This window comes from Carassius gibelio, chromosome B2 (assembly GCF_023724105.1).
Source record: "Carassius gibelio isolate Cgi1373 ecotype wild population from Czech Republic chromosome B2, carGib1.2-hapl.c, whole genome shotgun sequence".
Classification (NCBI taxonomy): domain Eukaryota; kingdom Metazoa; phylum Chordata; class Actinopteri; order Cypriniformes; family Cyprinidae; genus Carassius; species Carassius gibelio.
The window spans coordinates 30,008,234-30,032,603 of record NC_068397.1 but is presented as its reverse complement, the minus strand read 5'-3'; the positions used below and the strand labels follow the sequence as shown (position 1 = coordinate 30,032,603).

Sequence of the window (24,370 nt, the reverse complement as noted above, 5' to 3'; positions counted from 1 at the left end):
ATCAAACACATGACCGCCGATCGAACTACATGAGAAACTACAACCAGAAAAACTCTATTGGTTGAGACAATGACAATAAAAAAAATATATATTTTAATTTTCTTTTAATTAAATTTTTTTTAACCAGAAATATGTAATTTAAATGTATATATACATTACATAATTACATATTATTTAAAATAGTAATTAATTTTAATTAATTAATAATTAATACAATTGAAAATCATATATTTCTATTATGCAAAAACATTTAAGCCTAAAATGAGATTTTTTGCAAAATAGTTTAATACTAAATTATATGTAACATATAAATGTGTGTATTTATTAAATAATAAAATAATTACGTATTTTAGATAATTTTTTACTAAAGTAAATTTTGTTGCATGTGGCTTTAATTATTTTATATTTAAACCGTATGTTCTAAATTAATTATTTAATAACACATTATATATAATATATAAACTATATCTATGTGCATGGTTTTTTTTATTGCTTGCGTATCTAAATATTTAAAATTAATTATTTAGAACTTAATTATGTTTTAATTAAACTAACCACATGTAGATTTTAAATGAGATTTTTGTGAAATTCTGTGATATTTCTGATTAAAACAGGACACTCGATAATAATTTCAAGTGTGAAATTAATTTATTATATTGATTCAGTCATGAAAAATCGGTGCTAATTTGTTAAATACCAGAATGTTGACTGAAAAAGAAAAGGTATTGATGACATCAGAAGGAAAGTCTTTTAGAATCAGAGCAAGTGACTGCAGTTTGATAAACCTCTCACATGCATTAATGAATCATTCACAGTAAGATCAGGGCTGTGTTTTAATCAGGGTCAGAGCGACTAGTTTAATGGAGTTTGAGGAGCCACTAAACCCTCTGAAGCACTTCTTGCTTCATGCACTCGCTCCAAATAAGGGAATCGGCTGACTTTAAGACGTTCTGTGGGGGAAAAGTTTGCTCGAGGAGGGGGAGCTGCACATTTTAGTGTTTATGTGTGTGTGTGTGTGTGTGTGTGTGTGTGTGTGTGTGTGTGTGTGTGTGTGTGTGTGTGAAGAAGGGGTCTCCTCCGGCTCTTGATGTGTTTCAGTGTGGACTCTCTCTCTCTCTCTCTCTCTCTCTCTCTCTCTCTCTCTCTGTCAGGCATCACTCCACCTCCTCGTCTGACGAGGAAAAGCATGAGATTCCTTTCTCTCTGTCTGACTTTGCTCTAGATCCTGAAGCCTCTCGGTTTCCTCTTCATTCTCTCTCTGGTAAGAAACTCCAAGAGCAGATAGAGCAAAATGGAGGCCATTAAGAAGAAGATGCAGATGCTGAAGCTGGATAAGGAGGACGCCCTGGACCGAGCGGAGCAGGCCGAGTCTGATAGGAAGGCAGCGGAAGACAAGTGCAAACAGGTGAGACTCAGAAAGTGTTGGTGATGCCATTCTGCAGTGATGCTATCAGATGGGTTTACTTTTTTATATGTACTGTATATGCTGTTTAAAAGTTTGGAAACTTTACTGAAATATGTTTTGCATGATTTTTTAAATGTTTTACCATAAAGACTTCTGTTTAACTGCTTAAAATTAGTCTGCTTCAACATTTCAGATTTAATAAAATGCTGCTTTTTTGTTTTTTAAGTATTTGTGTAGTTTACCAGCCATTTCTGAGTGAAAAGAGTTTCAAAGTAATTCCTACATTTTCAGGATTTTTTTGTAAAATAGTTTTTTTCTATTGTTTGTAAATTATTTAATAATAAATGAAATACAATAAATTCCCTCTTATATGTTTGTTTATTTAGTTAACCATCCATTCGAATAGATTTAAGAAGATTTGTGTGTGTGTGTGTGTGTGTGTGTGTGTTTAAAATGCAAGATTTTTGAATTTTTGTGACGATTATGATTGATACTGGAAACTATAAATTGGAGGAAAATATAACTTAAAATAATGATAATAATAAGAGTATGTGTATATATATATATGCATTTACTTTATTTTATTTTGGAAAAGTATAAACAAGTGGTGCACACGTCCTCTTTCAGAACTTTGCATGCATTCGGCAATGCTAAAGAAAAGAGCTGAAATATAAGGGAGTTTTCTTTATTTCATTTTATTTTTTTTATTTTTATTTTTTGCAGTGATAGCATAGAAGAACATTTGGGTTCTACAAAAAAATAATTTCAGTGATCACTTCCTTAAAGAACCATTTTGCACGTGTGGGTGTGTGTGTGTGTGTGTGTGTGTGAAGAACATTATCTAAAGAAACTTTTTCCATTATAAAGAACCTTTTGTGGATTAAAGAGATTCCATGGGTGATAGAAGGTCTTTATGGAACCATAAGTGCAGCCGAAGAAATCTCTAAATGCAAATAATTCCCTATATTTTTGTCAATATGGCATTTGACATGGTTGACTAGTTTTAAGGGAAACTGAAGGAGGGTGGCTTCATTCCCAGACATTCCGGGCATCAGCGGGAATGGTGAGGACTTTAAGGAGCACAGGAATAATCCAGAAGCGTGCCAGCTGTTTCTCGTTGTTTGGAGCTGTTTACGGCTCTCTGGAGTACAGCATCCCACAAATATCTCAACATCCCCAAACATTCAGACATACAACTTCTGCACATTTTCATTTGACTCATGAGCTGTTCTTATGGGATGTTAAACGGATGCCTGACAGTGTTTGAGTTTGACTTCCATGTCAAAATCTTCATTCAGAATAAAGCTTTTTTTTTATTTTGCATAAATTCATTTCAACATTAATTTTATGATTATATTACATTATATTATATTATATTATATTATATTATTTAGAACTGTAGCTCAGGGTGCATCTCATATGCAGTAAATATCTTCATATTTTATATTGTATTAATACTTATTGTAGTAATTGAAGCTGGAGATTTTAATATATACAGTGTGAGTATACAGTTTTTCGTTGTTGTTTTAATTTGATTAGAGCTTATAAGTCATAAAATTCAATATAGGAATATTTACATTTAAGCTTCATTCAGTGACCATCCATACAATATAAATTCTGGGTATCTCTTGTTCTTTGAAAGCACATGGGGAAGACGGCTGACTTGCAAATGGTCCAGAAAACAATCACTGACACCCTCCACAAAGAGGGGAAGTCACAGAGATCTAGCTGTTCACAGAGTGCTGTATCAAAGCATATTAAATGCAAAGTTGACTAGAAGGAAGACATTGAAGGAAAAGGCACAGAAGCAACAGGGATGACCACAAACTTGTCAATATCTTAAGTGAATCATTTTGTTCATCTATCTATCTATCTATCTATCTATCTATCTATCTATCTATCTATCTATCTATCTATCTGTTAATCTTATGTTCTGTTCTTGGTTTTTTAGCTGGAAGACGAGTTGCTTGCTCTGCAGAAGAAACTGAAAGGAACTGAAGATGAACTGGACAGATATTCAGAAGCTCTTAAAGACGCTCAGGAGAAGCTGGAGCTGTCTGAGAAAAAGGCGACAGATGTGAGTATTCAAGCATTAGACCCTGTGTATACAGATAAAATATTTGTTCTTCAATAAGACGCCGGATTTCGGTAAAACACCAGTACCTAAATCAAAAACGTATGGGATCATAATAATGAGTCCCTCACTGCTTTCATACGCATGTGGCTCTCTGGTAAATCTTTGCACCTGGTCGTGATGGGAAGCTTCAGACAGATTGTTCTCATTCCAGCAACAAAGATGCTTTAATCATAGTGGGAGCATGCCAGGAAAAAAAAAGAGAAAAAAAATTTCCCCACATTCCGTTTTGGCTACCGCTGACAGCCTTGAATAAATGTCTTTCCCACTCATTCTGTTACCGGACGCCCCAGAGACGTCAAACGTCTTCAGTGTGCAATTTTCTAGCAAGGCTCACTTGAACTCATCAGCCTTTTTTCAACAAAGCAAGCTCGGAAAGCTGTGGAATCCGGGCTCAGATGCAGAGGAAATGGATATTTAGGGTGAGGGCAACCTCTGAAACCCATCAGGAAAAAATCCAGACCACAAAGCATGAGAGCCGGAGCTGCACAACCGAGAATCATTATAAAAAACTGTCTGGACGTGACGTCCACCATCCCAGAGCTGCATTCTTTTAAAGCAGTGGGAGAGAATGTAGGCTATACTTCTTAAAGGGACAGTGTAAATACAAAACCTTTCTCTTACTAAAAAAATGTGCTGAAAATACAGCTGTGCATCACAGAAATAAGTTTTAGCACAATCAAAAAGAAAACAGTTATCTTAAATTGTAATAAAATGTCAAATTTCTGATCAAATAAATGCAAAGAATAAAAATAATAATAATAATATTCCAAAATGTTGTAGTCCTGTACACTTACATTATGTTTTTGGCAGACGCTTATATCTATTGCTTGCAAATAAGCTCTGTTCCAAAACCTAGACAACAATTTAAAGTCATCCTAAAATTATTTTGGCTTTTCCAAATGCTAGATGACAAAAAATGCCTTCTTTTGACATTCACAGTATGCATTGCTTTAAATATAAATATTCTTTCAAATATTCATCGTTTTTCTATTTCACTCAATATTTGTGTTTTATACTGATTTAAAAATGACAGCATTAGCTTGCCAACATACTAAACCAAACTATTGTAATTGAAAGAATGCGGCCTTACAGGCGTTAGACAGTCAAGCAATTCAGGTTTTGTAAAAGCAGTCTGAAATCTGACTTAGCACAAGCTTTAAAAATACTCATAGTTTGTTTCAAATTCATTGCATGTGCATAAAACATTCACCATCTGGATATACTGTAGATCATTACAGCACCGTCTCACTATTTGTGTAATATTTCTATACAAGGCAACAGCATAGGTCTGTACAGAGCATGAAGTTGACTTAATTTCTTTCTTTTCACACACACACAACAAACACACGCACACACACAGAAAGAGAGAGAAAGAGAGAGAGAGCCCAGGAATGTGAGGAATTCAACTAAAGCAAACAATGAAACTTCAGCTCTTGAATCTAATGAATCCAACTCTTCTGCTGGGGGAAACACACACACACACACACACACTCCAGCCGAAAAACACTCCCACACATGCTGGAATTCACTGAATGGAATACAAATGGTATTATGATAGCATCATGTAACTAATTATAAAAAGCTGTGAGTTACTCAAAGCCTTGCGTTAAGCTGATTTGACATAAAAAAATAATGATGTTTATTAATAATAACTGTATTAAACGATTCTTCTACCAAGTAATGCATTTCATTATCCTGACTTTATGCTGTCATATAATGGTGCATTAATATCAATTGTAAAAAATGTGCACTCAAAGCTGTGTGTTTAGCACATACGTTTTTCTATGTGGCTCATGTGATGAGAATGTGGAGCCAGAATTGATCTTTTTTATGTACACTTTACTGAGCCAGAAAATAGACCTATCTGGAGGTTGTGAGAGCGTGTTTCCGAGCACAGCGTGTGAAATTCATCAGAATGCAGTCAGATTGGGAGCTAGACGTCTGCCCTATAACTGCTACAATTACAACAGCACTTCCTGCTGAAGAATATGTGCTGAGGAACATATGGAGAATGTGAAGAAGCTGTGGAAGGACTCGAGCTACATATGTCTAGATTCGGGTGGAGATTTACTTTAAATCTTGTGCATTTTGCATGCATGTTTGTGTGTGTGTAAATAGCAGATGTGTTTGATTTAAATTAGGGCTGCAAAATATATACATACACATAAATATAGTATACATGTATGTGTGTATTTATACATACACAATACACACACATATAGTATGTAAAGTATATGTTAACTCACATCAAAATAGTCATACCCTCTGTATTAAACGTATTATTTGACATTAATATTGTATAACAACATTGTATGTATTAATGTATTAAATGTAATACATACATTAATAATAAATTTATATAAATGACAAACAATTAGACCTCAATTGTGATGTGTCTGTTTAAGCCATTTTTACAATACATTTTTTTTAAAAGCCTCTCATTCCCAAAACGTAATACTATTAATCTTAATACTTAATCTGTGATGTGATGGGGATGAAGTTTCAGAAAAATGACAGAATTCATGTTTTAAATAAATGCATTAATAAATGCATAAATACAACTACTGTTTTTTTTCTGTGCACTGAGGATTTTCAGCAGTCATATCTCAATTATGATGCATCGCAATCACAACATGGTCATTCATAAGAAACACCAAATATGTCCAGAAGTCAGCACATAATAACAGCAGGAGTCAAACAGGAAGACCACCCCCTGATGTCATCTGAAACCCGCATCTTCTTCCTGGGATTGGACTATTTTTGCGCATTCCTGCCCTTTTTTCCAGAATTCCTCATTCTTCGGCTCCGCGATTCAGCGACGCGCAAATGGAAAGTTTGCGACGGTTTTGAGACGCACAGAAGCTGATCCAAATCCGCGCTCTTGGTTTATTTAGAAAGTCGCCTTTCCACACGGAGTTTGCAGATCGCTCAGGGGGTTTGCATGAAGTTTTGGAGATGTCTGTGAAGTCTTTAGACGCCGTGAAGCGGAAGATCCAGAGTCTGCAGCAGCAGGCGGATGATGCGCAGGACAGGGCGCAGTTTCTAGAGACGCAGCTGGACAATGAACGAGACCTGCGGGACAAAGTGAGGAAACCACCATCCTTGCACTCCTCTTTCTTTCTCTACTGCTTCTGTCTGCTGCTTTTCGCGCGTTTCGGTCCTCGCTGAACCAAAATAGTGCAGACCGGGGCTAGTTGTCACACTTTAGCGCATGTTTCTCACGGTATTTTAGCGTGATGCTACACCGGGGCATGTTGTCACGCTGCCTGAAAAAAGTTTTTACTAAAAGACCAGTTGCACAAATTATTTAACAGTATGAGTATTTTAGTGAATTTTACACTCAAATCAAAAATTCCAGTAGGTTAGAGAATGGGGCTAGTTGTCACCATTACTTACCCTAACCCTAAACTAAATATAGGCTAACACAAAAACGTCAAAGCATTGACTAACCAATATTGTAATGAATAAACTGTAGGCTATACATTTAAAACATCTTCCCTCATTAAGGTTTATAAACCATCGCTAGAGAAAACAAGGGTTTGTGTAATCAAGGCAAAATGTCATGTGTTTTATATTTAAAAATATAAAAATATCTTCTCTTTCATTCATTTCTGATGGACACAAAAAGAGTTTAGTAGTTTTGGGGGGGGGGTTGTTTTATGATTGTTTTACCATTTACATTTAGCTGGAAAATATGTTTTTGAAGAAAGGTTATTATGTGCAAATCAGTGTCAATAAAAGCAGCAGGTTGCCAATTGTGACAACTTACCCCGCTATAGTTAACCTGTGTTAAATGAATAAACTTCATCTGGTGGAGGTTTTTAGCAGATTACTTTCTTGTCAAGACTGTAATGAACTTACAAAAATAAACTTCATACTATCATAGAAAATTAATCTCATATGAAATATCACCATGGTGGAAAGACTTTTAAACACTTGGTGGTTTAATCAGCTTGTGTTGAATGTGTACTCTATTATAGCCAAAATGATTCCCCTCATCCCCTGAGGTAACAACAACTATATTGAAGGGCTTTAATATACAGCAGTCAACAGGCAACCTTAATAATAAATCCTTTTATTCGTTTGTGGATTTGCTTGAGCTAGAAAGAACTAGCCTACTGAACATAAATAAAATGTGCAAAAGGATTTTGAAAAAATACCCTTAGAAAGAGCTACTGCATTACTGCATTCAAACTTCCAAACTGACTCAAATGATTCGCGAACCAGCTCCGAACTCCCGAACTGATTCAAATGATTCGCGTTCCCCAAACTGACTCAAATGATTCGCGAACCCGCTACGAACTCCCGAACTGATTCAAATGATTCGCGTTCCCCAAACTTACTCAAATGATTCGCGAATCCGCTTTGAACTCCCGAACTGACTCAAATGATTCGCGAACCAGCTCCGAACTCCCGAACTGATTCAAATGATTCGCGTTCCCCAAACTGACTCAAATGATTCGCGAACCCGCTACGAACTCCCGAACTGATTCAAATGATTCGCGTTCCCCAAACTTACTCAAATGATTCGCGAATCCGCTTTGAACTCCCGAACTGACTCAAATGATTCGCGAACCCGCTTTGAACTCCCGAACTGACTCAAATGATTCGCGAACCCGCTTTGAACAAGGGGCAAGGAACTCAACCGGAAGTTGAAGTCGGGTGGGGGCTGCCATCTTTTAGCAGAACTTCACTTGCGTTAGCATTCCCATTGACTCCCATTCATTTTGGCGTCACTTTGACAGCGAATAACTTTACATCTGAGGCGTTAAAAGACTCTGTTTGTCCATTATTTATTTCTAAAGATACACGACAATGTATAAAGGGCTCCATTACCTTCTATTTTACCATATGGCCCCGTATAAACAGTTTTTGTAAAAAATAGGCTAACGATTGCGTCATAACCACTCGGCTCTCTGTCGCATTACCGTACAGACAGGAGGAGAAGCTCGCAGGCAATTAACTTAATATGGTGTACTGTCGTTACATTTTAAAATACTATACAAAATAATTAATCAGAATACTTACTCCTACTCACTCACGACAAAGAACTCCCCGCTCAAGCTCGCCGTCTCTGCAAGATTAACGATGGCAGTTTTCACGCACGGCTACTAGAAGATTTACATCTGTCAGACAGGTTGCTGACGTCGTCAAGCTTCGTTTGAGTCTGCGCGTCAGAAACGGAAGTGCTAAAAAACGCTAAAACTGGGCTTCATTTGTCTCAATTGAGTTCCAATGGGGTCGCTGTGTCCATTTCTTTTACTGTCTATGGCTTTGAACTCCAGAACTAACTCAAATGATTCGCAAACCCGCTCCGAACTCCCGAACTGATTCAAATGATCCGCGAAGCCGCTCCGAACTCCCAAATTGATTCAAATGATTTACGATCCCCAAACTGACTCAATGATTCGCAAACCTGCTCCGAACTCTCGAATTGATTCAAATGATCCGCGAAGCAGCTCCGAACTCCCGAATTGACTCAAATGATTCGCGAACCCGCTCCGATGTCTCGAACTGATTCAAATGACCCGCGAAGCTGCTCCAAACTCCTGAACTGGTTCAAGTGATTCATGCTCCATACTCCGTACTAGGAATTATTAGGAAGCGTGCATTGTGAAGGGCGCTCTGATAAGCAGCAGTGAAGGCAAAGGATTAAAACCTCTATTAAAACAGATGTCCAAATGAACGTACCAGTACGCTAAAAGCACGTTCTGGGCGCACGGAGAGGTGGTGGTATGCTCAAGAGGTATATTTGGAAGTGGCGGTACTGAGTACCAGTGCGTACCGGCCCACTTAAAGCACTGATTTAAAATACAATTACTCAAGATGGGTTTGGTGAAACCACTTTGTCCTGGGTGTTAAAGTGGCATTTCTTCTCTATTTGGTGGAAAGAAAAATATTTTTTTGAAAGTAAGCTTACATGACTGAATCTGGAAAACACTTCCAAATGTTTTCCACATCTAACTCTCGACCTTTTACCTTCGTCAGCACTTACCTTTTCTTTTCTTTTCTTTAAAAAAAAACAGCTAAATGTAAATGTTAATGTAAAAATGTATAGTATTATATTATGGTTTATGTGAATTTTTTATTAATTTGGGACATTTTTCACAAATTTTTTAAAGGATTAAACTGACCACTAATATAACCGCACAACAGCCCCTTTTCCTGGAAACGGCTGTCCACAATTAGTCGGGGGCATGACATTCTTCACATTCTCACTTCCTGTCTGATTTGTTGCTGTGTGCTTTCATCCAAACATATGTCTCTTTAGAAAACCATGACCCAGATGCCCTTTTATCCATATATCTTTGGAAAGCAGATCCAAAACATCAGCAGATGCAGTAAATGACTGTACTGCAGGAGACTCCGTCGTGATCTGCTTCCTCATCTCAGCTGAAATGAGACACATTACAATCTCAGTAAAGCATCAACAGCTGATTTACTTTTGAAGCTAGAAGTGAATCTAACTAACATTCCTCCTGTCTGTGTATCTGTGGAGCAGCACAAAGGATTAATTCTAATAATCCATTTAGTGTCCTGATATTTGTGCATTAAAGACCAAAAGTATTTGCAGCTTTTAAAGACTTATAATGGTATGATAATCAGATGCGTGTTTGAGCACCTTATAAGGCATGAGGCCCACTCTGTTCTGTGTTAGAGGAAGTGGGCGTGGCCAGAGGAAAACTCTCATTCAAATGAGTGAAACTGAAAGAATCAGCTTCACATACGCTTACAGTTCTCTTTTAGAAACAGTTAATTTAGCTTTTATAAAATAAAAAGGATTTTAGTATCATGGAGATTATAGCTTTGTCATTTTGTCAGTTTATATATATATATATATATATATATATATATATATATATATATATATATATTTGTATATAAAATCAGAAAAAGTTTATATTTTATGTAACATTTTTGAATATTATTATTATTTATTATATATAAATGTTTATATATTATAATATATTTATTATTAAAATATATTTTATAATATACTTTATATAATATATAAAAAATTATAATATATTGTATTATTTATTACTTAATTTAGAACATGTTTGGTTTATTAAAGAGGTGAAAAATATTTAGAAATATTAATTGGCAACTAGCTGAAATAAAATAAGTTTAAGCTAAGCAGTGATATACTTTTATAGTTTTTGTTAATATTTTGAATTAGATTTAATTTTTATATTGTCTGATTATAGTTTAAAAAATAGTAATTTTGTTGTGTTTCACAGTAGATTTATTTATTCTTTTAAAAATTTTTATTTCAGTTGTAGTTATTAGTTACTTTAAATACAAACGTGTACTATTATTTGCAACGGAGGGCATAAATAATATAAAATCAAAAAGACAAATGAGATCAGTAAAGATTATTATTATTTTTAATATCTGTACATTTCTATTAGGTGTCAATCCTACATGGATCTACAAAGATCTTACTGGATAAGCTGACATTTCTTTGTTTCCTAATGTTTTGTTATGTTAGAATTCCAGTTTATCCAGAAGGATTTTAGCAGATTGTTTTAAGATCCAGACTAGCTTCTAATAGCATTCCTGTAGGATCTTTGGATCCTGCCTCATAGCCGGACTCTTTAAGCACTGCTTCTCTATTGCCAGGCGGAAGGAGACGTGGCCGCTCTGAACCGCAGGATCCAGCTGGTGGAGGAGGAACTGGACCAAGCTCAGGAGAGACTGGCCACGGCGCTCCAGAAACTAGAAGAGGCAGAGAAAGCGGCAGATGAGAGCGAGAGGTCCAAACAAACACATGCATCTGTGCACATTATTATTCAACTACTGGTGTGCATCAGTTGCACAATAAAAATCATGCATCTAGAACTGCTGTCATGAAATGCATAACAAATCATGCATTTATTTTTTTTGCATCCAGAGGAATAAAGGTGATTGAGAATCGTGCGATAAAAGATGAGGAGAAAATGGAAATTCAGGAAATACAGCTCAAAGAAGCCCAACACATCGCTGAGGAGGCTGACCGCAAATATGAAGAGGTCAGACACACACACACACTCTCTTCAAATGGTTTACTCTGTGGATTGAGTCGGGAGCGGATCTGTGGACGTCCTCTGTGTGTTTGCAGGTCGCTCGGAAGCTGGTGATTCTGGAGACTGAACTGGAAAGAGCAGAAGAGAGAGCAGGGATTGCAGAACTGTTAGTACACATCTTTAACTAACACACAGGCAGATTCAGTTAACCACAACACGACTTGCTGACCTACACTGAAAAAACAAATGTAGGGTTTGCTTTGAAACTGTTTTCCCAGGAAGCCCGCTTCAGCCACCGAATAAACAATTGTGCAATTGTGAGAAATGTAAAAAAGTCAGATTTGAAATTTTACAATTCTGACTTTTTTGTGAGTTATAAAGTCAGGACTGATTTTTGTAGTATGTTTTACAAGAAAATTGTATTTTAGGCTTTCTACTTCCTGCTTAATTCAATGTGAATTTACCAGCAGCTTGTGAGTAAAAATTATGGAAGTTTGTTTCTGCCCATGAAAAAAAAAAAAAAAATGATTGCGACTTAATCTCACAATTTTGACTTTTGCATGAAATAAACTCATGAACTTTTTTTTTTTTTGGAATTGCAAGACAAATTTGTAGCTGCTAGTTATAAAATCAGCATTGTTTGATATAAAATCGCAATTGCGAGAAAAAGCCATAATTGCGAGAAAAAGTCTGAATTGTTCATATCCCACAATTCTCGAAGACTTTTTTCCTCTCAATTCCGACATTTTGCTTGCAATTGCGATTTTACTGTATATCAAGCAATTCTGACTGAGTTTATAACTCGCAAATACAAGTTTAATTTTGAGAAAAAGGCAAGATTGCGAGTTTATTTCATGCAATTCTGAGAAATGTAAACTCACAATTACGAAAAAAAAAAAAAAAAAAATTTTCAGGGGTGGAAACAAGCTTCCGATATTTTTTACTCAGAAACTTGCTTTTTTCTTAAGGGTTCTTTAGGAAACCAAAAACAGTTCTTCTTTAGCATCCCTCCAAAAACACCCTTTTAGAGTCTTTATTTTTAAGAGTCTACCAATTTTTATCTATGCTTTTACAGTAAAGGAGGAGACCTGGAGGAAGAACTGAAAAACGTAACCAACAACCTCAAGTCTTTAGAAGCTCAATCAGATAAAGTAAGTCAGCTGACCAATGACTCATAATACCACAGAGCAGAACGAATTTCTGTGTAAATTATTCATAATGCATTCTGATCTGAGCTGTTGCATTGAATTGAATATGATGATTCATGAATGATGATTTACAAATGAATAATTTGCACAGAAACTTTCTCATGAATCAGGCTATTTTATTGATTATATAGCGTTAAGCTAATAAATCACACTGTTTATTTATTTATTTATTAAATTATTACCTTGTCTATTCAGTTTTAGTAGTATTTTTATTGCTGGGTCAATAAAATGCATTTCTTTTCAATGCATTTCAGTACTTTTACAATTTTTATTTATGTAAGCCATGCGAAAACTTCCACTTGATTGATCCAGGGTTAAATCTGAGACCTGAAGAAAAACCAGTTGAGAACCAGTGGTCTGATTAACCCTTTGCTTGTTTTCTGTCTGCAGTATTCAGAGAAAGAGGATAAGTATGAAGAGGAGATCAAAGTTCTCACTGATCGACTGAAAGAGGTGAGCGTTTAACCTAAACCAGCGGTGCATTCTCACAGTTTTGCATGCAAGTCTCTCTTTCGTAGGCCAGATGCATGCCGTTCTCTGACCTTTCACATCTTTGCTCTCTGCATTTGCCCCTGTAGGCCGAGACTCGTGCTGAGTTTGCAGAAAGGAGTGTGAACAAGCTGGAAAAGACCATCGATGAACTCGAAGGTAAGCTGTGATTCAGTCCTGAGGAATTCCAGCTGACGACGTCACCAAAACCATCAGCTGAATGAACCTTTGTATCCTCTGACCACATGTGCTGGCTTTATTTCTCTTTTCATTGTACTGAGAGAACAAAGCTAGCGGTGTAAGCCTGTTCCACCTGTTCAACTCGTCTTCTTAAACAGTTCTTGCAAACACCTGGAGAAGATGAACTGAAGCTGAATTGAACTTGTTTTATAATGGATGTACTTTGAAACATTGACTGCTATTGAAATTGAAAACAGTAAACTAAATTTAGCTGCATAATGACAGTGATATCTCCTGCAGAGCTCTTTATAGCTGAAATGACAAGGAATCTCTCTCTCTCTCTCTCTACATATATATAAACAATTCCTGCAATATATTCATATGCATGCAAATATATGCATTTAATAAAAAAAATGTATGTTGAAATCATGCTTACATTTATGCATTATATCCAAAGCAATGCACAAAAGAGGAATAATAATATTTTAAATGTGCATTTTTTTACATCAACAATTTGTTTAAAAAAACACCTATATTATGAATTAAACATTTAAGCGCTTATTGTATTTCTGTCTTTAAAAAGTTTTCTGCATTATCTGATTGGAGGCAAAATGCATGGGATTTTACATCCATAACCCAGCTGTTGTTTATAGTTTTCTGGTTTAAAGCCCGGAATGGACAGGCTTGTTATGCAACCAACACTTTAGAGAAACATGTTTAGTAAAGTGTCACAGATGTTTGCAGTCAGCTATTGTGTCTTTTTAAATCATTGTGCTGCATGGTTTATTTCAGAGGATGTGGCTGAGGCAAAACAGCAGAACCTGGAGATGCATCAAGTCCTGGATCAAACGCTTCAGGAGCTCAATAGCTTGTGAGCAAACAAGAAGAAATCCATGAAGAACATGCCAGAATTTCTCATTCATTCCAGCAGTGTTTTATGTTTAGCTTTTCATGTTTTGTATGTTGTAAGTTATGCTATTTCCATCCATTATATTCTATATTTTGGTTTGCAATTTTCTGATTATTTCCTAATGCACCTATTAGTTCATTGTTGTTTCCATTTGTCCCATTTAAATACATCTTCGGACAACATATGTGGCAAAAAAAAAAAAATGCCTTTAATGAGTATGTTTTTGGACTTAAAAATAATGACTCATCACTGCATGTATTAATGTTTCCCTTTTTCATTTTTTTTTATATTTGTCTTGGTGCTTTTTTATTTATTTCTTTTGAATGAACATAAAGTGCCATGATTTTTTCATAGTGATTTTAGGGAGATGTATGCAAATGTTTCAAAAAACAAAGTTGTAAAGGCGTTATGTATTGGAACACAGATTTCTTGGACTATATTTGGTATTAAGGAGTCTTTATTAGTTTGTCATTTATGGGACCACTTTTCCCCTTGATGCTGCAACGGCTATTTTCACTGTGGTTTGATGTTTTTTATACCAGGAAAAGTAAGGAATAATTGTCTTATTAAAGATGATGAAGCCTCTTTAAGGATCAAATACTTCTTTTCATTAATACTCCATTATATATATTATATTATATTATATTTATATATTATATATTTATATATATATATATATATATATATATATATATATATTATATTATATTTATATATTATATATTTATATATATATATATATATATATATATATATATATATATATATATATATATATATATATATATATACACACACACATATATATATATATTATATTATAATATATATATTTATATATGTATATATATAGAGAGAGAGATTATATTATATTATATATATAATTATATGTTTATATAATATATTAATAAGTAGACACGTTCACATTTAAATATTTATGAATATAAACATTATTTTACATTAATAAACAAAGAGCTTACAAAGAGAGACTTATGATGGAATTTGACCGGCCACACAGACTAATTTGTAATGACCTTGAGACTATGACTGTGAAGGAGTGAGGTCTTGTATTGGTTCAGGAAGCACAGTTTATGAATCACACTATGACGAAGGCTTTGCTTATTAACATTAATCGTGTACGCTGACGTGCGACGTGGCCGTTGTGACAGCTGGCGATTGAACGAATCCTACCATGACGAAGGATTGTCTCATGAATATTAATGAAGGTACGTGCCCGCACGTTCCAGAAAGGTTAGGGACTACGTCAGTTTGACCTCATGAATATTAATTTAAGCAGCCTTCGCCATAGTATGATTGGTCAGTTCCTCGCTGCTTCGCGGATTCTGCGCTGTCTGCTGAAGAACCGGGCGGGATTTCCGCAATACATTCAGTATGGCGAAGACCTACGATTACTTGTTTAAACTGCTTTTAATCGGGGATTCCGGCGTCGGGAAGACCTGTGTGCTGTTCAGATTCTCGGAGGATGCCTTTAACTCGACGTTTATCTCGACGATAGGTATTTACGTCTCTGTTTAAAAGGTTTTATGCTCGGATTGTTTATAAAACGTCAGGCTGTGCTAACGGCTAAGCTAATGGACTAGATTTAGTCTGTTAACTCTTCTAGAGTTTATTTGTTTTGTCTTGTTTCGTAACTTTAACAGTTTTGCTGGTGTTCTGTCTTTAAATGAATTATTTTGTGCGGTGATTAGGTGTCTATTTGATTAATGTTTCTACTGGTTAGCATCTAGCTGTTCTGACAGAACGACTCCGATGCTAAAATGATAGATTTCCTTTTCTTATTTTGTAAACTAAAATATGAAATAACTAAAATCACAAGTTGAATATCCCATTAAAATTTGTAAAATGTATGACTAGCAACCTGTTAGCCAGTAGTAACCACACTATAAGTCGCATAAGGCTTAAAAATGTAAAAATATTACTTTGTTACTAACATGCATGTTTATTTTGATTTAAATAGTTTTACATAAAAAGGTTACGGTGGTACAGTTATGATAATATCAGTTGGTAATGCCACTGCTCTTTAATTTATAGATACCATGTTTCTTAATGATTGCTTTAAAGTTTTACCATATTTATAGAATATAACTTGAAAAAACACGGTTTTAACTCAAAACCGTGGTGTGTGACACTTTCATTGTTCTATGTGCAAAAGACATGGTAATACATTTTTTTTAAGTTATTGATGTAAACATTTTAATTGCTCTGTTAAGCTTATAGCTCAGTTATAGCGTTATTATTAATCAGTAATCTGTCATTTTTAAATAATATCCTGACTGTTCATGCCTATGTTTTTCTAATTTTGTAATAAGAAAGCGTTATACATGTCTGTCTTGGATGTTGCTTGGTTTTATGATATAAATATATATATATATATATATATATACACACACACACACACACACACACACTATAGCATGTCTTCATAAGTATAATATGGACATCTGTTTGCCTTTTATGTATAAAAATAGTGCGGTGTTGTTGTAAGTGGACACATTTGAAAGAGACACTGTATTTGGGCGTGTTTTTCAGCCGGTGACAGTTGTTCAGTTACGTATTTTCTCCTCCAGGTATTGATTTCAAGATCAGGACAATAGAACTAGATGGCAAGAAGATAAAGTTACAGATATGGTGAGTTTCTAGTCGTCTTTTCCTTCTAGTGTAACTCTCAGCGCTAATTCAACATTTGCAGATGGCTGGAATGGCATGGGTGTCTTTCCTTTTCTTGAGAGTTTTCTGAAGGAGCCGCTGATTGAATACTGAAACCATGACCAGTTTTAATTGCTCCTTTACATACCAGAAAAATTCCTCAGATATGTGTATCATAAATGTATTTAACATTGTCCGCTGCTCAATATACTCCATTAGAATAAATAACGTTTGGTTATTATAGAATAGCCCTATAGGTAACTGTTATTCTGATTCAAAAGCATCATCGCGCCAAACTTTTGCTTTCAATGTGAAAAGGCCTTAAGTGGTTGTCTTTTCTAGTATTGAAATATATCATGATACGTATCGTAGCGCCAGATTCTTGCAATACACAGCCCTATTCATTGATAAGTATTAATACAAGCAGTCAGGTATGTTTTCTGTTTTCTCAAGTTAGTTGTATTTCCCCTGCATATATTATTTGCTTTGGGTTTTATTTTTGCATATTATATTTTAATGGTCTATTACTGAACCGATACTGAATTGACCTAATCTGCATCATGATGCATTGTAGAAACGATTAATTTCGAAACCCCCAATAAGGAGGGGTTCATCTTCCACTTTAAATGCATTTCAGCATGGCCGCAGTTACAACACTGATATTATTTGATATTTACAGGGACACGGCAGGACAGGAGCGATTCCGAACGATCACAACGGCGTATTACAGAGGTGCAATGGTAAGATGACGCCGAAGTATATAAATGACTGTGCATTGTATGATGAGCTTCAGGTTTGTCTCGTTGGTTGACCCTCATGTTGTGTTCTGTTCATTGTGACCTGGAGAGGATTTTCTTTTTCCAGAACAAAGCAGTCAATGTTCTTGCATTAGACCAAAACCGACTGGTATAATTACTTCCCAAAAACATTTGCTCCCCCCTCCCACCTCATTGCACGTGGTGTTCCTGATCAAAAAGAATTATAAATTTATCATTATGCTATGTCATTACCAAATATTGCATTCAACTTGAACACAGAATTTTTTTTTGGAACCGATAGATTGTATGCCTATGCTAATTGTGAGAAAACAAGTTTACAACCAAAATTTTGTGATAATGAGAGTTTTAAAGTCTTTAAAAGGCTGAACATTTTTGAATTAGATAAGCACAGGGTTAACTCAGTGATAACACTTCCTCTGCTGTTGTTTTATAATTGCTGTTTTGTGCACACTTCCATTTTATCTTGTTCTCTGATCTCAGGGTATCATGCTGGTTTATGATATTACTAATGAGAAATCATTTGACAACATCAAAAACTGGATCCGAAACATAGAGGAGGTGAGTGTTTCAGTACCAATTTATCTTCCTTAACAAAACACTTCAGATGTCAAGGGTTCTGCTGTGTGCAAGCTCGTGCTTTATATACATAATCATCAGCTCTTATCTGCATTTTTTTAATGTAATAAAAGGTTATAATCTAAATAATTACATAAGGTTACTGTAGTGCCAACAATGAAGCATGGGTTCAGTTCTCATGGAAATGTATGAACTGATCAAATGTAAAGCTTAAATGCATTGCATTTTGCTTTGTATAAGTGTAAAAAAAAGCATTCATTTAAATGTAAATATTCTGACTTTATCTTTAAAGGGGTCATATGATGCAATTTCAAGATTATCTTTCTCTTTGGCGTGTTACAAGATGATTGTTCATAGATAAGATACCTGAAGTTGCAAAGACTAAAGTCTCAAAACCAAAGAGATATTCTTTATGAAAGTTAAGATTCTGCCACGCCCCCCTAAATCCCCTCGTTTAAACACGCCCCCACATGTCTACATCACAATGTGGAAATATTTGGTTAATGCCGCCCAAATGTTTACACAAAGAAAGAAGGCATGGTTTCAGTCACCACAGTTAGTGTTGAAGCAGTCACGTCAGGGAGATGTGTGTGTATCTAAGAGAAAGCAAAAGCACTTTTTGTTCTTCCGAGAGTAGATGCATTTAGCAATCTTTAAGATTACTTACAACAGAACAGAAATGTTTTTAATGGACGACTATTTCGTGAAGCTAGGAGATGAGCTAACTCTGACTTTGCTACAACAATCTGGCTCTTCTGCATCCGCTACTAGAAGTATGGTTATTAGTTTAAATATTTGCTATTGACTGTTCAAATGCAAAGTTGAAGTGTGTGTGTGTGAGAGGCCGGGTCATTCACATCACAGTGGCATTGGCTGTCTTAACCGTCCGTGTCTTGTGTTCTGCAAACACATACGAGCTTCATCACTGTGTATGTCACGACTCTGTTCCTCTTTCAGGCTTGAACTGATGGTAAAACTAAGGACATTATTAACTGTCTTAACATTTATTTTGAAAGCTGAAGCTCGCAATTATGGAAAGGGGTGTTACATTTTCAACAAGTGCTTGCGTTGTTCGGCCAATCACAATGCACTGGGTCAGTTGGCCAATCAGAGCAGACTGCAGTTGTCAGAAGGAGGGACTTTGTAGAAAAGGACACTTTTGAGAGAGGCGGGGCATAGAGGACTTCAATAATGTACAGTATTTGAAAAATAATGTTCAGTTACACCAAATACACAAAATTATTATGTTTAAAAAGGCATCATATGACCCCTTTAAATATAAAAAATAAATATTGAAATTGACATGTCAATTAAATAATACTTTTATGTGAACACTTTTTATTGTTGTCTAAACTACCAGTATCCTAAGTACTAGTCATTCAGACAAGTCAATTTTGAAGATGTGTAGTATTGCACATTCTTACCAGTAATGGTTGCATATTCATGTTCTTGTATGTTTTCAACCCAGCATGCATCAGCCGATGTAGAAAAAATGATTTTGGGGAACAAATGTGACATTAATGAGAAGAGGCAGGTGTCTAAAGACAGAGGAGAGAAGGTGAGTAGACCATGTTTACAAAATGTGATGTTCTCTTACACCCTTTTTCTTTCCCAAAAGCAGTTTGCTTGTGTAATATTATTTAATGTTCATTGTATAAGACTCTATAGCAATGATGCCACCTTCCACAAGAATGTGTTTAGTTAATGATCTACCTGCATCACCACGAATGGCTAGAACTGCTAAACAGTCTGTAATCATCCAGTGAAATCATCATACTTGTATCTTATATAATGAAACCTGTCTGTACTCGTTTAGCTGGCGTTAGAGTACGGCATCAAGTTCATGGAGACAAGTGCGAAGGCTAATATCAACGTTGAGAACGTAAGTGTAAATGGCTTTTATGATTAATCCTGGTTTCATTCTCTTATCATATCTGCAGCAGATTGAACGTTTAAAGGTCTAATCGTGACATAATGATGTTTCTGCTCTACTCGCAGTCATTCTTAACGCTCGCCAGAGACATAAAATCAAAGATGGACACGAAATTGGTGAGACTTTCCCTTTTTGTGCTTTAGCTTTGTGTAAAAATGAATTTAGATTTTAAATTGGGTAACACTTTACTATAAGGTTTCTGTTGTTATCATTGGTTAACATGAACTAACAGAACAATATTACTACATTATTTAGTCGTCAGCGTATACTAATGCATATTTAAGATCAGTTTGTAGATTCGTTTATGCCCTTGAATAACAGAAACTGACAATAACAAAGTTTAGTAATTGCTGTAAAAATGTCTGTTCTTTGTAAGTTCATTAGGTAATGCATCAGTGTTAAACAGGATGAGACAAACATTTTAAACCGTAATATGCGTGTCGCATGAGCTCTATTACATGATTAATCGATTTCTATGCATTTGTTATCTTGGAAATAAGTTGATTTTGCGTTGTCAACTTTTGGATGTCTTATTAAATAAATTAAATTGTATTTAATGAAAATTCTGGTAACAATTATAGCATTTTTAATGTACTACTATATACATGTATAAAAGTTTAATGCATTACGATATTTGAAGATTCCTTGTTACATCTACAATTATTTGTTTGTCGTGTGGTAAATGCATTATATATTTTCATAAATTGTTATAAAAGTTTAAAAAAGTAGTTTTTTTATATGCATTATAATATAATTATGCATTATTTTCTCAAGGTGCAACAATGCATAGATAAGTCTTATAACTGACTAATTAATAAGCTCATACAGTGCATTATGAGGCATAATTAATGCATTAAAATAATTATTAATACTTCCTTATTATAGAATTAATTATATATAACGGCTTGAAGTAAAATGTTGCCATTTGGATGAATGAATCCAATATCCCATGCTCAGTATTGGTCCAGTTTCTGGCTAGCTTGAGATAATAAAGTGAGAATCTTGAGTCTGATGGTTTATTTTTTCTCTTTGCTCACGCAGGAGGGGAACAATCCTCAGAGCAGCAACCATGGAGTGAAAATAACCACTGAACAGCAGAAAAAGAGCAGCTTCTTTCGCTGTGTGCTACTGTGAAGACCAAGGCCTTACTGTCCGCCAACCGTGGGCTGAACACGACTGGACTACACTCTCACTCTCAGCACTCCTCCTCCTTCCTCTTTATCCCATCTCTCCTTCTCTGTCGCGCTCTTCTTCCAGCCCTTGGGCAGTCGGAGTTCCCAGCTCCTCTAATCTTCTTCCATTGACTGAATAGCGATGCCGCTTCCTCTCGCTTATGACCCTTCCCCGATGAAACAGTGGTGGGAAAGCATTGGTTCTGCAAGTCAAGGTGAAGAACTGGGTGCTGATGCATCGTCGCAAACATGCACCTAAAGAAGATCCCACATCTTTGTTTCAATCGCTTGTTTTTTGAGCGCACAACTGCCAAAATTGATCCATTCCTTTCGTGGCGACCCGGAAGCAGTCTGGGTCGGGCCACAGAGCGTGGTCTGATATTGAGCCAGTTTTGAGAGTTACGTGGGACTTTCTTTATCATTCCATTTCCATGCATTCTTCGACAATCACATGACCTTATTGTAAGTAGAGGAATATTATAACCCACCTCTTAGATGCTTTTTCCTTTCTTTCATTCTTAAAAAAAAAAATTGCAGTTTTTGGCCCTGGTTTTATTTTTCAGACCTGTTACACAAACTTGCTATATTAAACGAAGAAGGATCCTACTTTTTATTCATTAAGACACGTTTGCTGCCTCGTTAAAACTAACCTTCTCTTTTTTTTAACATGCACACAAAGCGGTTTCCAAATAGATCAGCGCTAGCTTTCGTTTCTTTGAATAAGTACAAAACTCAGGTCTTTATTATGACCTGAAAACGGCCCAACATGAAAGCATTCTGTAATTAACAACACTTGACTGGTGTAATCAAATGAAACTGACACCTCGCCCTTGATAGGAAGTGATAGGAAATCCTGAGTTTGTAGTATTAATAAATATGCGTAACCAAAAGCAATGAGAAAGGGCGACTGTGTAACCTGAAAAGCAGAGCTATACTTGAGAAAGCACCTCGCGTATACAGAAGTTCAAGCACTTTATCAGTATCTTTTGTGTTGTGTGTAGTTTGTGCCAAGTGATAGTTTTGCATCATAAAGACAGGCATTTTGACATGGAATATGACCTGCCAAATTCATGTTCGTTTTGAGATTCCCCCAAACATTTTCTTGAGTTAGTTCTAACACTCATCCTGATGGTAAGCCAAAGCTGGTTTTATGCATTGGCTGCAGTTCTTCTGTCAGTAGTTTTGTTCATTTTGATCATATTCTTGTATTCTGAATGGACTGTACATGTAGCATCTGAATTACAATCCTTCAACATGTCAGTCTTAATTAATTTGGGTTGCACAGTGTAAAAGCAAACAGATTTGGTTCGTGTGACTAGGATTAACTACCCAGAACACAGTAATCCAGCATTCCTGAGTTTTGAATAGCGTGTTATCATAAGCACATGCAAGAAATGCAATGCTAAGAGAGTTCAAAAGCAAGCTACGAGTCACAAGAGACCTTTATTCAGAGAAATTGTGTAGTTTTTCCTTTGCACCGCAGTATACGCAAATGTACATTTTGTAGTCATTATAAAATGAAACATGTCCATTGGTGCAGTTGTGTTCACCAGCAATAGGTCAGGAAACTTTACCAGTTTAGATTTGAGGGAGAAAAGAAAAAAAGTCAATTATGAAGATCCAAATCAAAACCTGACGAGAACACATTCAGGTCAGATTTCACCGCAAAAAAACTTTTTATGTAGCATTAGCAAAAGTTAAGTATCTACATAAAATAAAACTGCTTGCATATTAGACATTGTGGGTTGTACCAGCAAAAAAAAAAAAAAAATCACAGAAATAGATTTTTATTTTATTTTTTACATGATGAGAATTCAGGAAGTTAATTATGAAACTGTCACAAAAAAATAATATATTTATAACTCATCCGTTTGATTTGGGGTGAAATGTGACCTGAAAGTGTTTTTAAAAGATTAAAAGGCTAAGAAAGAACAGTGTTTGACTGTTGTCGAGACAGAAGTGCATTAGATTCTCTTCTTTCTGCAACATGGCACATGCTAAAAATGGCCACTTTCCTTTTCTTTTCCCAAGCTTAATCATTGATCAACTTGAAATGACTTCCTGTTTGCACCTTGTTCTGTTTCCACCTCGAGGAGATGCTGTTTTGGGACCGTATTTGCTTTAGAAGCCGTATGTCTTCATCTTTACACACAGCATCTCTCTTCACTCCCTGTCCAACAGTGTCTTGCCGTTTGTCTTAATAACTAATACTTGATCTTTCATTTTGGATCTATGCATCATGAAGGTTATACTGTTGACCTCCTGTGTGTTTTGTCTGTGTGTGCGTCTGTGTTTATTATTTTCTGTAGACGTCCTGTACATTGAAGCCTTCTTCTGGTTGTCTGTTCTGAGCTTTAGAAAACAGTCTGCAGTTTAAAACATGTAAACGGACCTCAGATGAAATTTAATCTGGCGTTTTAAAGTGATGGAATAAAATGCAAAAACAATATAACAAGACAGCTGGCAAAACATTTGTATTTAATTAGTGGAAAAGAACATTAGCAAACAGGGACCGCTTTCTGTCTTAACAAACGGCTTCGCAGTCATGTCGTGTTTATCGAGCAGTGATATGTACGTCTGTCGATCTCAGTTATTGCTGTTTAGTTGGTCTTTCTCATATTTCTCGATTTGAAACGACTCATCCATATCATTTACAGATTCTTTTTATACGACCAGGTTTTCATTTGTCGATTTGTGAGGTATCTGGGGAGATCGGTAAATTACATTTTGGTATAAAAGAAATAATTGTAAATAACTCTAAAAGGAGATCTGCTTAAATTGTACTGTACTTTCTAAAACGTTGAAAAACTGATCTACAGTTTTTGTAGATATCTGTACTTTTGATTTATTAAAATAAGGTTCTTTTAAGAGATGGATGTGTGTTTGTTCAATACTGACGGATGCATTA

The 24,370-nt window shown here is 35.5% G+C and overlaps 2 protein-coding genes across 3 annotated transcripts; both read left to right on the top strand.

Annotated features, from left to right (window-relative positions):
- Positions 1–1,066: 1,066 nt before the first annotated feature.
- On the top strand, positions 1,067–14,920 carry LOC127951105 (tropomyosin alpha-4 chain). Of its 2 annotated transcripts, XM_052548767.1 has the most exons (9): positions 1,067–1,405; positions 3,357–3,482; positions 11,166–11,299; positions 11,437–11,554; positions 11,644–11,714; positions 12,624–12,699; positions 13,147–13,209; positions 13,335–13,404; positions 14,218–14,920. In XM_052548767.1, the coding sequence occupies exons 1-9, from the start codon at positions 1,292–1,294 to the stop codon at positions 14,298–14,300; spliced, it is 855 nt and encodes a 284-aa protein (XP_052404727.1). In that variant the 5' UTR covers positions 1,067–1,291; the 3' UTR covers positions 14,301–14,920. The 2 variants fall into 2 exon arrangements, with proteins under 2 accessions (XP_052404727.1, XP_052404728.1); XM_052548768.1 differs by lacking the exons at positions 1,067–1,405; positions 3,357–3,482 and adding an exon at positions 6,186–6,626.
- A 754-nt stretch (positions 14,921–15,674) lies between these two features.
- LOC127950864 (ras-related protein Rab-8A) lies at positions 15,675–24,334 on the top strand. Its single transcript, XM_052548216.1, has 8 exons — positions 15,675–15,851; positions 16,924–16,984; positions 17,682–17,742; positions 18,262–18,339; positions 19,826–19,915; positions 20,174–20,239; positions 20,356–20,406; positions 21,332–24,334. The coding sequence occupies exons 1-8, from the start codon at positions 15,728–15,730 to the stop codon at positions 21,422–21,424; spliced, it is 624 nt and encodes a 207-aa protein (XP_052404176.1). The 5' UTR covers positions 15,675–15,727; the 3' UTR covers positions 21,425–24,334.
- The last annotated feature ends 36 nt before the right edge of the window (positions 24,335–24,370 follow it).